The 12,113-nt window shown below is 41.8% G+C and overlaps 1 protein-coding gene and 1 non-coding gene across 18 annotated transcripts in view; both read right to left on the bottom strand.

The window, feature by feature from the left end:
- The window catches only part of Chd8 (chromodomain helicase DNA binding protein 8), a 59,592-nt gene that overhangs the window by 10,667 nt on the left and 36,812 nt on the right, over positions 1-12,113 (bottom strand). For 9 of the 17 annotated variants that reach the window (NM_001347661.1, XM_087586521.1, XM_087586516.1 and 6 more), the window contains 14 exons: positions 10,901-11,077; positions 9,771-9,914; positions 9,317-9,572; positions 7,574-7,784; positions 7,225-7,420; positions 6,781-6,948; positions 6,254-6,433; positions 6,000-6,110; positions 5,033-5,229; positions 4,590-4,789; positions 4,329-4,485; positions 4,163-4,252; positions 3,546-3,649; positions 2,193-2,322 (listed from right to left, as the gene is read on the bottom strand). In NM_001347661.1, the coding sequence (NP_001334590.1) occupies positions 2,193-2,322; positions 3,546-3,649; positions 4,163-4,252; positions 4,329-4,485; positions 4,590-4,789; positions 5,033-5,229; positions 6,000-6,110; positions 6,254-6,433; positions 6,781-6,948; positions 7,225-7,420; positions 7,574-7,784; positions 9,317-9,572; positions 9,771-9,914; positions 10,901-11,077 (2,321 nt within the window). Of the gene's footprint in view, positions 1-2,192; positions 2,323-3,545; positions 3,650-4,162; positions 4,253-4,328; positions 4,510-4,589; positions 4,790-5,032; positions 5,230-5,999; positions 6,111-6,253; positions 6,434-6,780; positions 6,949-7,224; positions 7,421-7,573; positions 7,785-9,316; positions 9,573-9,770; positions 9,915-10,900; positions 11,078-12,113 lie in introns of all 17 variants that reach the window. The other 8 variants (XM_087586528.1, XM_087586524.1, XM_087586519.1 and 5 more) reach the window with 1 other exon arrangement.
- On the bottom strand, positions 1,380-1,489 carry Snord8 (small nucleolar RNA, C/D box 8). The gene has a single exon (XR_015639223.1). It is a non-coding gene; the product is annotated as a small nucleolar RNA U6-53/MBII-28 (small nucleolar RNA).

A 12,113-nucleotide genomic window follows, 5' to 3' on the forward strand; every position in this document is an offset into this window, starting at 1 on the left:
TTAGTTTTCTTAGCCTCTGAGCATCTCTCTTTCTCTGGCCCTAACTTTTTGGGACAAAATCTTGCCAAACAGTTGCTAAGACTAGTCTTAATCAGTCAGGCTCAGATAATCCTTCTGTTTTGTTTTGTTTTGTTTTTCGGAGCTGAGGACCAAACCCAGGGCCTTGTGCTTGCTAGGCAAGCGCTCTACCACTGAGCTAAATCCCCAACTCAGATAATCCTTCTGATTTAAGCCTCCAGACTTCCTGGACTATAGGTCCATGCCATCCACAACTAGTAGGAAGTCAAACACCCTAATCCACACCCTTCCCTTTTATTGTTTAATTACTTTTTCCCTTCCTCACAACATCTATTAATTTTGCATGGTGTACGTGTTTTTTAAAAAAACTATTTAATTTTATGTGTATTGGTGCAAGAGTGTCAGATCCCCTGAACTGGAGTTACAGACAGTTGTGAGGTCCCATGCGGGTGTTGGGAACTGAACCTGAGTTCTCTGGCAGCCAATGTTCTTAACTCTGCTGAGTCATCTGTCCAGCCCCTCTCCCCCTTTTACAGAACGATTTTATGTCTATGTGCGAGTACCTGCATGCACCTTTGTGCAGCATGTGAATGCCCGTTGTTGGGAAGGATATAAAATGCCTTAGAACTGGATGTGTAGGCAACTGTGAGCTTCCACATGAGTGCTGGAACCAAGACTGGGTCCTCCAGAAGAGCAGAAAGTGCTCTCAACTACTGAGCCATCTGTGTTGGCTAGTTGGTTTTTTTTTCTCCCTTTTTTTCTCCCCTTTTTTTTCGGAGCTGGGGACCGAACCCAGGGCCTTGCGCTTGCTAGGCAAGCGCTCTACCCTGAGCTAAATCTCCAACCCCCTGTGTTGGCTAGTTTTATATCAACTTGACATAAGCTAGATTCATCTGGGTGGTGGGAACTTCAATGGAGAAAACGCAGACCAGACTGCAGACAAGCCTATAGGGCATTTCTTTAAAGTAGTGAAGATGGGAAAGGGTCCAGTCCACACTGGGTGGACTGCCTCCAGGTGTTTGCCCTGCTTGAGTTCCTGCTCTCAGAGCTTTTGAGGATAACTATTATATCATATTATGAGTGAAATAAACCCTTTCCTATGTTGCTTTTGGTCATGGTGTTTCATCACTGCAATCCTAACCCCAACTAAGACACCATCTCCCCACTCCACCATACCCTATTCATATTTTTAAAAATGTATTAATTTTCTCTACTTTGCTCATAAGCAGAAGGGTGACAGAATAATTTGCAATGAATATATTTCTTTTGTTGTTCCTATACCAACCAAAGTAAAGATGTGATCAACAGTCTTGTTTGCGCCAAAATGTATATATCTTCAACAAAACTCATCATTGCACAATGTCCCTCAGGTCTCCACATGAGAAGTTTTGTTAAACTCACTGGCACCCAAACCAGGGCAACACTGCCCTGCCTGGTGACTCAGTATTAGCATGGCAACTCATCATCGGGACATATTCCCAGGCAAAACGAGCACTTCTGTGTCAGACCCCACAGGAAGATGACGAGTTAGGGCCACAACTGTCTAGAGCTCTGCAGCGTCAGTGACCTGAAAACTGCTGCCATTTCTTAACAGTCACTAGAACATAGCTACACAGAGTCCACAGTATAAACCTTCTGGGAGTAACACAGATCTTCGCCTGTAGTTATGGCAATGTGTGATCTAGGCCAGTGTCTGAACTCCAATCTGCTGGCCCTATTCTTTTTTTTTTTTCCCCTTTTTCTTTTTTTTTCCGGAGCTGGGGACCGAACCCAGGGCCTTGTGCTTGTTAGGCAAGCGCTCTACCACTGAGCTAAATCCCCAACCCCTGCTGGCCCTATTCTTGAGTAAGAACTTTTAGCACACAGAGAAATAATGACCATTTAGAATCCTAGTGATGGGCCAGGCATGGGGGCACATGCCTCTAATCGCAGATCTCAGGATGCAGAGTAGGTAAATCTCTTGAGTTTGAGGTCAGCCTAGTCAACAAAGCAGGTTACAGACTGCCAGAGAGCCCTGGAACGCTTTGAGACCCTGTCCCCAAACAAAAACAAAAATAAAAATAAAGCCAAACAAAAAGGAATCCTCCTTCATCAGTCAAGGGTAGAGTTAGGTAGTATCAGCACGAGCAGCACAGAGCGGCTCCAGAGGTGAAGACAGGCAGTACCATGCTTACCCTTCTACCAGGTCGGAGAAGTTATCCAGAACTCTGTGCTCCGCTGCAATGGCTTTGTCATCTGGCCTGCCAGCTTTTTCCAGGAAACACAAGGCAGGGTCTGCCCTCATGGTATTGTATTTTTCATAGCCTAGAAGACCAAGGGCCAAAGATTAAAGAAATTCAGATTTCTCTGTTAGAGTATGTGGGCTACTTTGCTCATAATAAAAAATTTGGATAAGTGTTATTAGTACTGTATTTATAATTTTTTAGAGTTTTCATGTAGTGATTGCTAAAAATTTAATAACTCATCTTAACGTGACTGGTCACTTGAGTGACAGTCTTTAAGTCACCATTCTTAGCACAAAGATGAAGGAAGTAGTAGGCTAATAATCTATGGGGCTTGTCACACACTCTCAAGTGAACAAGAAACAGACTCTTCTACATTTCTGTGTCTTACTAGTAAATCAATGCTTGCTCCCCCCCCCCCCTCAGATAGGGTCACTTTGTGTAGCCCTAGATGGCCTAAAACACATGAGGTATACCTGTCTCTGTATCCCAGTGCTGTGATTAAAAGTGTGCACCTTCATGCCTGCCTAGCTTACTTTTTTTTAATCCCATTAGACTTCTCAAGAACATGTAAATAAAAACCTTTATTTTAGGAAGTAAACAAAAAAGTATGTTTAAGAAAATGCATTCAAATACATCAAAGGATGAAGCTAATATTCACTGATATTAATGCCTGGAATTTCTTATTAGGCAAAAACTACTAAGAAATTACTACTCACTGCTACCTCAGACCACTAAACCTTAGATGAGTGAGAGATTTACATTAAAAAGGATTGTTTGGGCATGCGTTAAGAAAAGTTGCTGGAAGGGGTTGGGGATTTAGCTCAGTGGTAGAGCGCTTGCCTAGGAAGCTCAAGGCCCTGGGTTCGGTCCTCAGCTCCGAAAAAAAGAACCAAAAAAAAAAAAAAAAAGAAAAAAAAAAAGAAAAGAAAAGAAAAGAAAAGTTGCTGGAGTTAAGTATGGTTATTAATAAGGCTTGACATATATTACTTCGTCTGACATGAGCTAAATCCCCAACCCCGACATGCAGAGTCTTAATGTAGATCCCATAATACATAGGGAGGTAACATTATAGTAACCATGGTTAGAGGACAACAAAGGCTTCCTGCCTTTGATTTAGCTGTCCATCTCGAATTCCTTAAACACTTGATTATAGAACTAACTAGTTTGTTACAGACATTTAAGAACTAGTTTCTTACTTAAACAAAAATTTCTAGTGATGAGTTCACAACAAACATTTTGTTAAATGTATTATTACTTGGCACATATCTTCAATACAAAAGCAATATGGGAGAAGGTACCTACCATGCTTAAAAACGCCAATGAGCAGGGATTTGTCAGCCTCACTATCCCACCATGTTGTTGGAACCTCCAGCTGATCCACTACTGGGAACCATATGTCAATCTCACTAAATGTGTAAGTCGGTAAAGCAATGTTAGAAAAGGAAGTGATAATCCTTCAAAAGATTATTAAAGGTTGCTTGTTTTATACATTACTTTAATGTTTACGATTTTGCCCTATTTCCATGAACTAGTGCTAAATGTAGGAGTAAAGGCCTGGCATAGAGATTTAATTATCAGATATCTTAAAAACAGTATGTATAAAAAAACAAAACAAAACAAAACAGTATGTATAGGAAGAAGCAAAGCAGTCACTCCTGGAGTAAGGAAGGAAACAAAATACATGAATGAATAAATAAAAAAGCAAGGCTGGTGAGATGGCTCAGTAGGTAAAGCCACTTGCAACCAGGTCCAACAACCTGAGTTCAGTCTCTGGAACCCGCACAGGAGAGAAACTACCCTGGCAACTTTTCCTCTGAGTGTCACATGCATGTTGTGCATGTCCCTGTCCTCCCACAACACAAAGTAATAGATAGTCAGACAATAAATGAATATATGTTCAAGTAAGAAAGAAGCTTTACCTGGCTATGGCGCCCCCTAACACCTTCTCTGCTTGGTCTCCAATGACCTCCTGTCTCAGGTAGTACAGCATCCGTACTCTCAACAGTACCCTGAAGGGAGGGACAGAGACACCTTAGCAACTGTGTAACCAGCCTTCACGGGGGACCATCTGGACAGCTCTCTTACTTGTTACACTGATGTTTCAAGTGCTTCTTATAGCTCTCGTCTTGGAACAGAGTATCAGGGTTATATTTCCGGATCCAGTCTGCCTTATGAATGTCAAAAGTACTTTGTGACTTCACTTTTTTCCCCTTACGCCCACGGGGCACAGGGATAGACAGACCTGGGAAAGGGGAGACATGGAAGACTTGGATTGAGAAAAACCCTGACACCTGAAAAGGACTAGATACCCTGTAGAAAGATGAAAAGGTGGGAGTTGATAATTACCTGAATGATTCTGCAATTCTTTTGTCTTGCCATTTTCAGCAGGGCTAATCAAGTCCCAAATGAAGCTTTTGATGTTTTCATCCCCACGGTAGTGTAGAAGACAGTACACAAGGATGGCTCGGCATATTGTCTCCACATCTCTTTCAGTCATGCGCCGCTTAAATCGTCCATGAGACAGAATATCTCTCCAACGTCCCCAACTAACAAAACAGGGGGAGCAAACAACACAAATGTTTTAGGAGAGATTCAAATTCAGTGATATTTCCCTGGCTCCCAGAATTGTCATCTCCTCCAAAAGTAAAAAATAAACAGACGCTCCCTTATGGCAAAGTGTCTTTTCTGTGATGCTTCTTGGCTACACTGTCCACTATGAAAGTCAAGAGGGAGTCAGGAGTCAGTCAGCACGCAGATGCCTTTCTGTTCACGGCACGTTGCATTCTTACCCATATACCAGGAGATGTTTTTCTACCCGAAAGCAGTCAGTGCGCCCATAGGTGTGATGACGGTCATGTCTTCGGGAACGGGGACGTTCATCATCTTCACTTTCTAAATCAGAAAACTCAACCAGGTCGTCATCTTTTAGAGTGCTGAAGTGTCGAGTCTGTTTCCGAACTCGTGGTGTATCAATCACTAAGTTATTCTATATAGAAAAAGGAGATATGATATGATATGCTCATATGACAAACTTGAATATAAGTCATCAATGTACTCAGAAGATTGTACAACAATCTACAAGGCTCAGGAAGAAAAAGCGGTAGATATCTTTGGTAGTTTAAGTAAGAATGGCCCGTGTAGGTGAGTTCATAGCTTTGAACACCGAAACTGAGAAATGGCACTATGAAAAAGGGTAAGAACATGTGGCCTTGTTGGAAAAGTGTGTCATTTGGGATGAGCTTGAGAGTGAAGAGCTTAGGCCCGGCCAGTGTCTCTGTTTCCTGCTGCCTTTTGGAACTTTTGAGCTGCCATGCTGCCTGCTTACTACCACGCTTCTGGCCATGGTAATAGTGGACTAAACCTCTGAAACTGTAAGCGCGCACCAATTAAATGCTTTCCTTTATAAGAGTTGCTGTGGTCATGGTGTCTCTTCACAGCAATAGAACAGTGACTAAGACAACATATAAATTGAGACTGGGTTTCTCTGTGTGTAGCCCTGGCTGTCCTAGAACTCATGATGGCCTGCAACTCAGAGATTAGCTTGCCTCTGTCTCCCGGGTGCTGGGATTAAAGACATGTGCCACCATCACCCGGATAACATCTAAGTATGTTTAGAGGGTACCAGGGTAGTTTCCAAATCCTTTGCATATAATACTGTACCCTAAATTCCAGTTAGCATTAGAGAGTTGGAAGTGTTTAAGAGTGCAAGTGCTTTTGTCATCTACAGACCTCCCCTCAAAGGAAAGGGGAGCTCACCTTACTATTCAGCAGATCCATGTCTAGGTCTGCCTTTTTGGCCCATTTTTGCCAAAAGTTTGGATCATCCAGGGAAATATCTGTCCTATTTTCAGAAGCAACAAAGCTTGCCTAGGGAGAAACAAAGATAGACTAAAGTTAGCTGCAATGCTTCTATGTACACTGGGAAATTAACAAGTATTTAAAAACATTAAATCTTGGAGGTTGCTGTCTTCATCTCTGTCTGCACAGGTAGGATCTGCCACAGAATGTACCTTGGCAAAAGTAGACCCTTTCCCTTCAGACTCAATAGTGATGGTTGTAGTCCGTCTCAGCAAGATCTGATCTATGTCCTCTTCACAAAACTTAGAACCCTCATCGTCTTCCTCCATTATGGCTGCATATGCACCTTTCCTTAAGAGATCTTCAATCTCTTTCTTGGAGAACTGTTGAATCTACAAAATCCAAGACAAAGATAAAAATCTTACAAAAAGAATAAAGTCTTGTTGACATTTTATTGTATGGTAAGAAATAATCAGCAGTACAATTATTGATAATCTAAACAAGATAATCACATTTTTGTGCAAGATGCCTCACAGGTAAAGCTGACTGCAAGGCAAGCCTGGTGATCTGAACTCACTTCCATAAAGGAGGAAGGAGACCTGAAGCCACAAGCTGTCCTCTAGCTCTCTAGCTTCTGGATGCATGCACACGTACCAGCATACCCAGTAATCATACTTAAATAACTGCTTCTCTCTCCTGCTTTTACTATGAACCACCACCGACTTATCTATACACGTACTCCAGTAATGTTGCCATCCCGACCACTCATGGACTGAAGCACAGCTTTGTCCAGCCCCAACTTGAGGCTAGCTTTATCAAACATCTCTCTCTCGTAGGAATTGCGAGTGATGAGTCGGTACACCTTTACAGCTTTGCTCTGTCCAATGCGATGACAACGTGCTTGGGCCTGGTTAAAAAGAGAACAAAGAGATACAGAATACTAATCAGTTCTTCACACTCCAACTCTCAAAACCAAGTCAATTTCAAAAAGAAATCTCTGCCATAGCTTGTGGAATAGGAGTCAGCAAACTACCTTGTGCGTTTATCTTTTTCGATAAGTGAAATTTATTTCAAACATAGATCCATTCACTTACATGCTGTCCACTGCTGCTTTTGTGCCAAAGGGGCAGAAGTGAGTAGCTAATACAAACAACAGATAGTTTAAGAGGATAATTTCCTTTACCTGCAGGTCATTCTGTGGATTCCAGTCTGAATCAAAAATAATACAGGTATCAGCAGCTGTAAGATTAATACCAAGTCCACCAGCACGGGTACATAGCAAGAAGACAAAGCGGTCTGAGTCAGGCTTGCTAAAGCGGTCGATAGCAGCTTGTCGAAGGTTGCCTCTAACTCGCCCATCAATGCGTTCGTATAAGTACCTGTTTAAGGGGGGCAGGGTGTCATAAGAGTGGCTAAGTCGGTCTTGCATGTGCCGAGCAAACATTCTACTACTGAGCTATCCCCATCTATGCTTGAGGCTTTATGAACATTTATAATGTCCACAGGACACTGTAGAATGAGTCATGTCCTACCTCCTCTGGATCAGATAATCCTCCAGAATATCTAGACAGCGTACCATCTGGGAGAAGATCAGAACTTTATGGCCACCAGCTTTAAGCTTTGGAAGTAACTTGTCAATAAGAACTAATTTGCCAGCTGACCGAACCATGGCCTGCAGATGGAAATCTTGAGGTATAATATGGCAAGCTTCCCGAAATTCCATCAGGATTTTCTCTTCTGCACCTGCAAATAAAAAAAAGACAGAGTTAATGTTGGGAATAAGTGAAAACATATAGTATTATTTATACGGTGGCTTGAAGGAAATATGCAAAGAAAAAAGTAGCATGATCTCTTTTTTGTTATCCGCCCCTGGGTTCCCCTGTGTAGCCATAGTTGTCCTGGAACTCACTTTGTAGACCAGGCTGGCCTCAAAACTCTCAGCAATCCTCCTGCCTCTGCTTCTGCCTCAGAGTGCTGGGACTAAAGGTGTGTACCACCAGACCCAGCTTAGTAGGATCTTTTACCCTCCCTTCTTTCCTACCTCTCTAGACACACACATGCATACATACAAGCACTTGCATGCCCATGTGACTCTGAGCCCGGGAGTGTGTCTAAATTCACTCAGAAGTCAAAGTAGGATGTCAGGTGTTCTGCTCTACCACGTTCTGTCACCGTCTACTGACAGAGGGTCTCATACAGAACATCCTGGAGCTAGGCTGGCACGTGAAGTCTCCTTACTGCTATTCCATGTGGCACGTAAAGTGTAAGTGGCCATGCCCAATTTGTTTATATGGGTACTGGGAATTCAAATCTGTGCCCTGAAGCTTGTGCAGCAAATGTTCTTATCCATCGCCTTTAACAGTAATATCAACATTTCTCACAAAAAGCTCATCAACAAAATATTCAAACTAATCTTCTATTCTTCTTATATAAAGCATCCTACGGTAAGGCTTTCCTGAGTAAACTGGATTTTAAGAACATGTAAATAGGGCTGGAGAGGAGAGTCAGAGGTTAAGAGCACTGGCTGCTCTTCCAGAGGTCCTGAGTTCAATTCCCAGAAACCACATGGTGGCTCACAACCATCTGTAATGGGATCCTATGCCCTCTTCTGGTGTGTCTGAAGACAGCTACAGTGTACACATATACATAAAATAAGTAAATAAGTCTTAAAAAACAAAACATATAATTAACAGGGACAAGAAATAAAATGCAAAATACCTATTCCCACCCCAAATCCAAAATGAAGTGCAGGAAATTTTATCCAGAATAACTTGAGTAATAAACTCATAAAATTGTACATAGAAAATCATTTTCTAGAGCGCTTGCCTAGAAAGCGCAAGGCCCTGGGTTCGGTCCTCAGCTCCGAAAAAAAGAAAGGAAAAAAAAAAATCATTTTCAATTTGGGGGATTATGTAAAACCAAGGAAATAGAAATGATAAGAGAGGGGTTGGCAAAATAGCTCAGTAGATAAAGGTGTTTGCTGTGCAAGCCTGACATCTGGGGTCTGGACCCTATAACCCACAGGACAGTGGAGGGAAAGAACAGACTTTACAGGATTGTCCTCTGACTTCCACATGTATGCTATGGCATGTGTGCACACGCAAACATGCACGCACGCACGCATACATGCGCGCACACACACACATACACACACACACACTAGCTGAAACATGTAATAACCAGAACTACTAAGATAATGTGGGACTCCTGAGCCACCGCCCACATCCCAGTAAGGCTCAGCTGATGCACTTCACTTCAAGGCTTTCACCGCTCACCATTGATGAGGTATGGGTGGTTGCAGCACTTGCGTAACTCCATCATCGTGTTCAGGAGGTTAGGCATATTGGTATGCCCTGCTCCTTTGGAAAGGAAGGAGAAATTCTTCTCTAAAATAGCTCTGTAGTATTTCTTCTGGATGTTGGTCAGCTCTACTTCAATAATAGTCTCCTGTTTGGGAGCCAAATTCTTTTCAACATCCTCTTTGAGTCTTCTCAGCATCATTGGCTTTAGAATGGCCTGAAGCTTTTGAACCTGTGGTTCATTATGAAGAGGAAAAGAAATCACTAACTTTACATTATTTCATAAAGAGAAAAAGAAACCACTTATTTACATCATCAAGAGAGAGCAGACAAATAGCTTCCCACTATCTGAAAATATCACTACAGATAAGTGATACAGGCAAACCTCAGGAAGGCCCTCAGGTAATACCTCATCAGACAGACGTCTTACCTGCTCCTCTGTCTTCAGATCCCCAAAATCCTTAAGGAATTCTGATTCTGAGGGAAACTGAGAAGGTTCCAAGAAATGAAGTAGGCTGAACAGCTCCTCTACAGTATTTTGCAATGGTGTTCCTGTAAGTAACACTTTATGCTCCTGTAAGCGAGAAGACAGAATTTGCAGAGATCCTATCAAGTATGCAGTTAGTTTTAGTTTATCTACAGGTAATGGATCAGATTTCTGTCTTAACTTTTCTTTTTCTTGCTTACTTATTAACAAAAAACCATTTAAGAAATGCCCTTATCTAATATATTGAAACTAAGTAAATACTGACTTAAACCAAATAAAGTATTAGCAACTCAGATTACACTATTTCTAAATTCGTGTCTCTCCATGTTTAACTACGTAAAGAAATCCTAATATACCAGACTAAAGAATCCGTAGGTTTTTGCAATAAGACTCACCCCCCTTGAATTCAGGCTTCCCTTTTGGCTGCCTCTGATAAAAAGAATGCACTGAGTCTCAGAGCTCAAGGGCTCTGCAGCTCCACTTGATCCTTTTCAATACTGTCCTGAGATCACTTTGTAGGGAAGCCCACCTAATCTGGCCCACTAGAAGATGAGAGGTATCATGCATATAATCTAAGTGCTCCAAAAAATAACTAGTATCAACAGCCAGGTGCAGCAACATTAATATCCTAGGAAAGGCTGCATGTGGTGATGCAGGCCTTTAATCTCAGCACTGGGGACACAGGATCTCTGAGTTCAAGGCTAGCCTGTTCTATAGAATGAGTTCCAGGACATCCAGGGCTACACAGAGAAACCATGTCCCAAAAGACCAAACCAAACAAAGAAAAGACTATATGAATATGGCTCAAATGGTTCAATTAGGGAATCATGAAAAATAGACTTTTTTTTAAAATATTAATCTCTGGGATGATTAACTAAGGTATGTTTCTATTGTTCCTCATGGTTAAGAAGCACCCATGCGCAGTTCATTTCCAAATCTAAAACTTAGTGTTTACGTGATCTTCAGGGCCCTTAGTACAAGGTTCCATTGTTCTCTGCTAAGTTAGAACAATTTCATTTCCCAGTGAATCTGATTAAATTTCAAGAGTGTCCACAAGTACTTTGGGAACTCACCAGGTCCATGTGCTTGAGGCTATCGAGTAGCTTACAATTACGGTTCTTTAGCCGATGGGCTTCATCAATGATAACACAACGCCATTCAATTTCACGAAGTTCAGGACAGTCTGACAAAATCATCTCAAAAGTGGTGATCAAGGCATCAAACTTATATGCACCTGGGATGAGGCGACCCTAATCATGGAATTGGTGCAGTCAGAAGAGGTGCCTCTGAAGCACATGCCCACCTGCAGAGTTCTGAATTTCCTTGCTATATTTAAGAAAGTTTAATATAAACTACCACTGTACCACCAACGTCTGTCACTCCCAATAGGCAGTGCCAAGTCACTGAACACGATACGCATTTTTCTCAACAGATTCAGCTTCCTGGGAAAATAACAGGACTACCTCACTGAGTGAAGCTTAACATTTCTGACTGTTGTATGCTTAGCTGCTGTAAATCTGTACTAGATTGTGCATTCGTTAACAGTAAGATACACAAAATGTTGAACTATGCTGAAAAAAATGGAAGTCAAGCCAGAGGCCAGGTATCTTCCTGTAACCTTAACTTAGGACGCATAGACAAAAGGAGCTCAAGTTTGAGGCCAATCTGAGCTACACACTGAGCCCTTATCTCAAAAAACACGAAAACTAATAAAAATAAAGTAGTAGCAGCCAATACAGAATGTTAATATGGGATTCTGACAAAAATCAGATAATTTCAACAAAGGAGTACAATATGAGAAAAATTTAGCTTAGAAGTAAAAAAAAATCATGATAGAAACAAAGCAGTAATTAATCAAGTTTGCTGTTAATACGAAATGGGTAATTCAAAACTTTTCCCTTAGAAAAAGCATCTTCTGTTAAAATTTCAGTTGTTTAAAAAATAAAGGGCAAATGCACATTTTAGTTTATTTCCATGCTTAAGCTTATTTCTCTAAAAAGTACTTCAAAACACAGCAATGTCACCAGAACTCTACTGAAAACACATGTATCGGCGGGGTGCTGTGGCGCCTTCACGTCAGCCTTCAGGAAGCTGAGGCCAGTCTAGGCTGTACAGCAAGGATGGTTGACTCAAAGCAAACAAGCCAGCTCTCCTAAGTAATGTATTCATGTACTGAGTCGGAATGCTCAGTGACATGCCACGTCTGCCCACACCACACAGAAGACCTTAAATCATGGAATCATGCGCCTGAGTGAGCACCCTTACTTAACTTGCATGTAGGCCCCG

Source organism: Rattus norvegicus, chromosome 15, assembly GCF_021556685.1.
Source record: "Rattus norvegicus strain SHRSP/BbbUtx chromosome 15, alternate assembly SHRSP_T2T, whole genome shotgun sequence".
In the NCBI taxonomy this organism is placed as follows: Eukaryota; Metazoa; Chordata; class Mammalia; order Rodentia; family Muridae; genus Rattus; species Rattus norvegicus.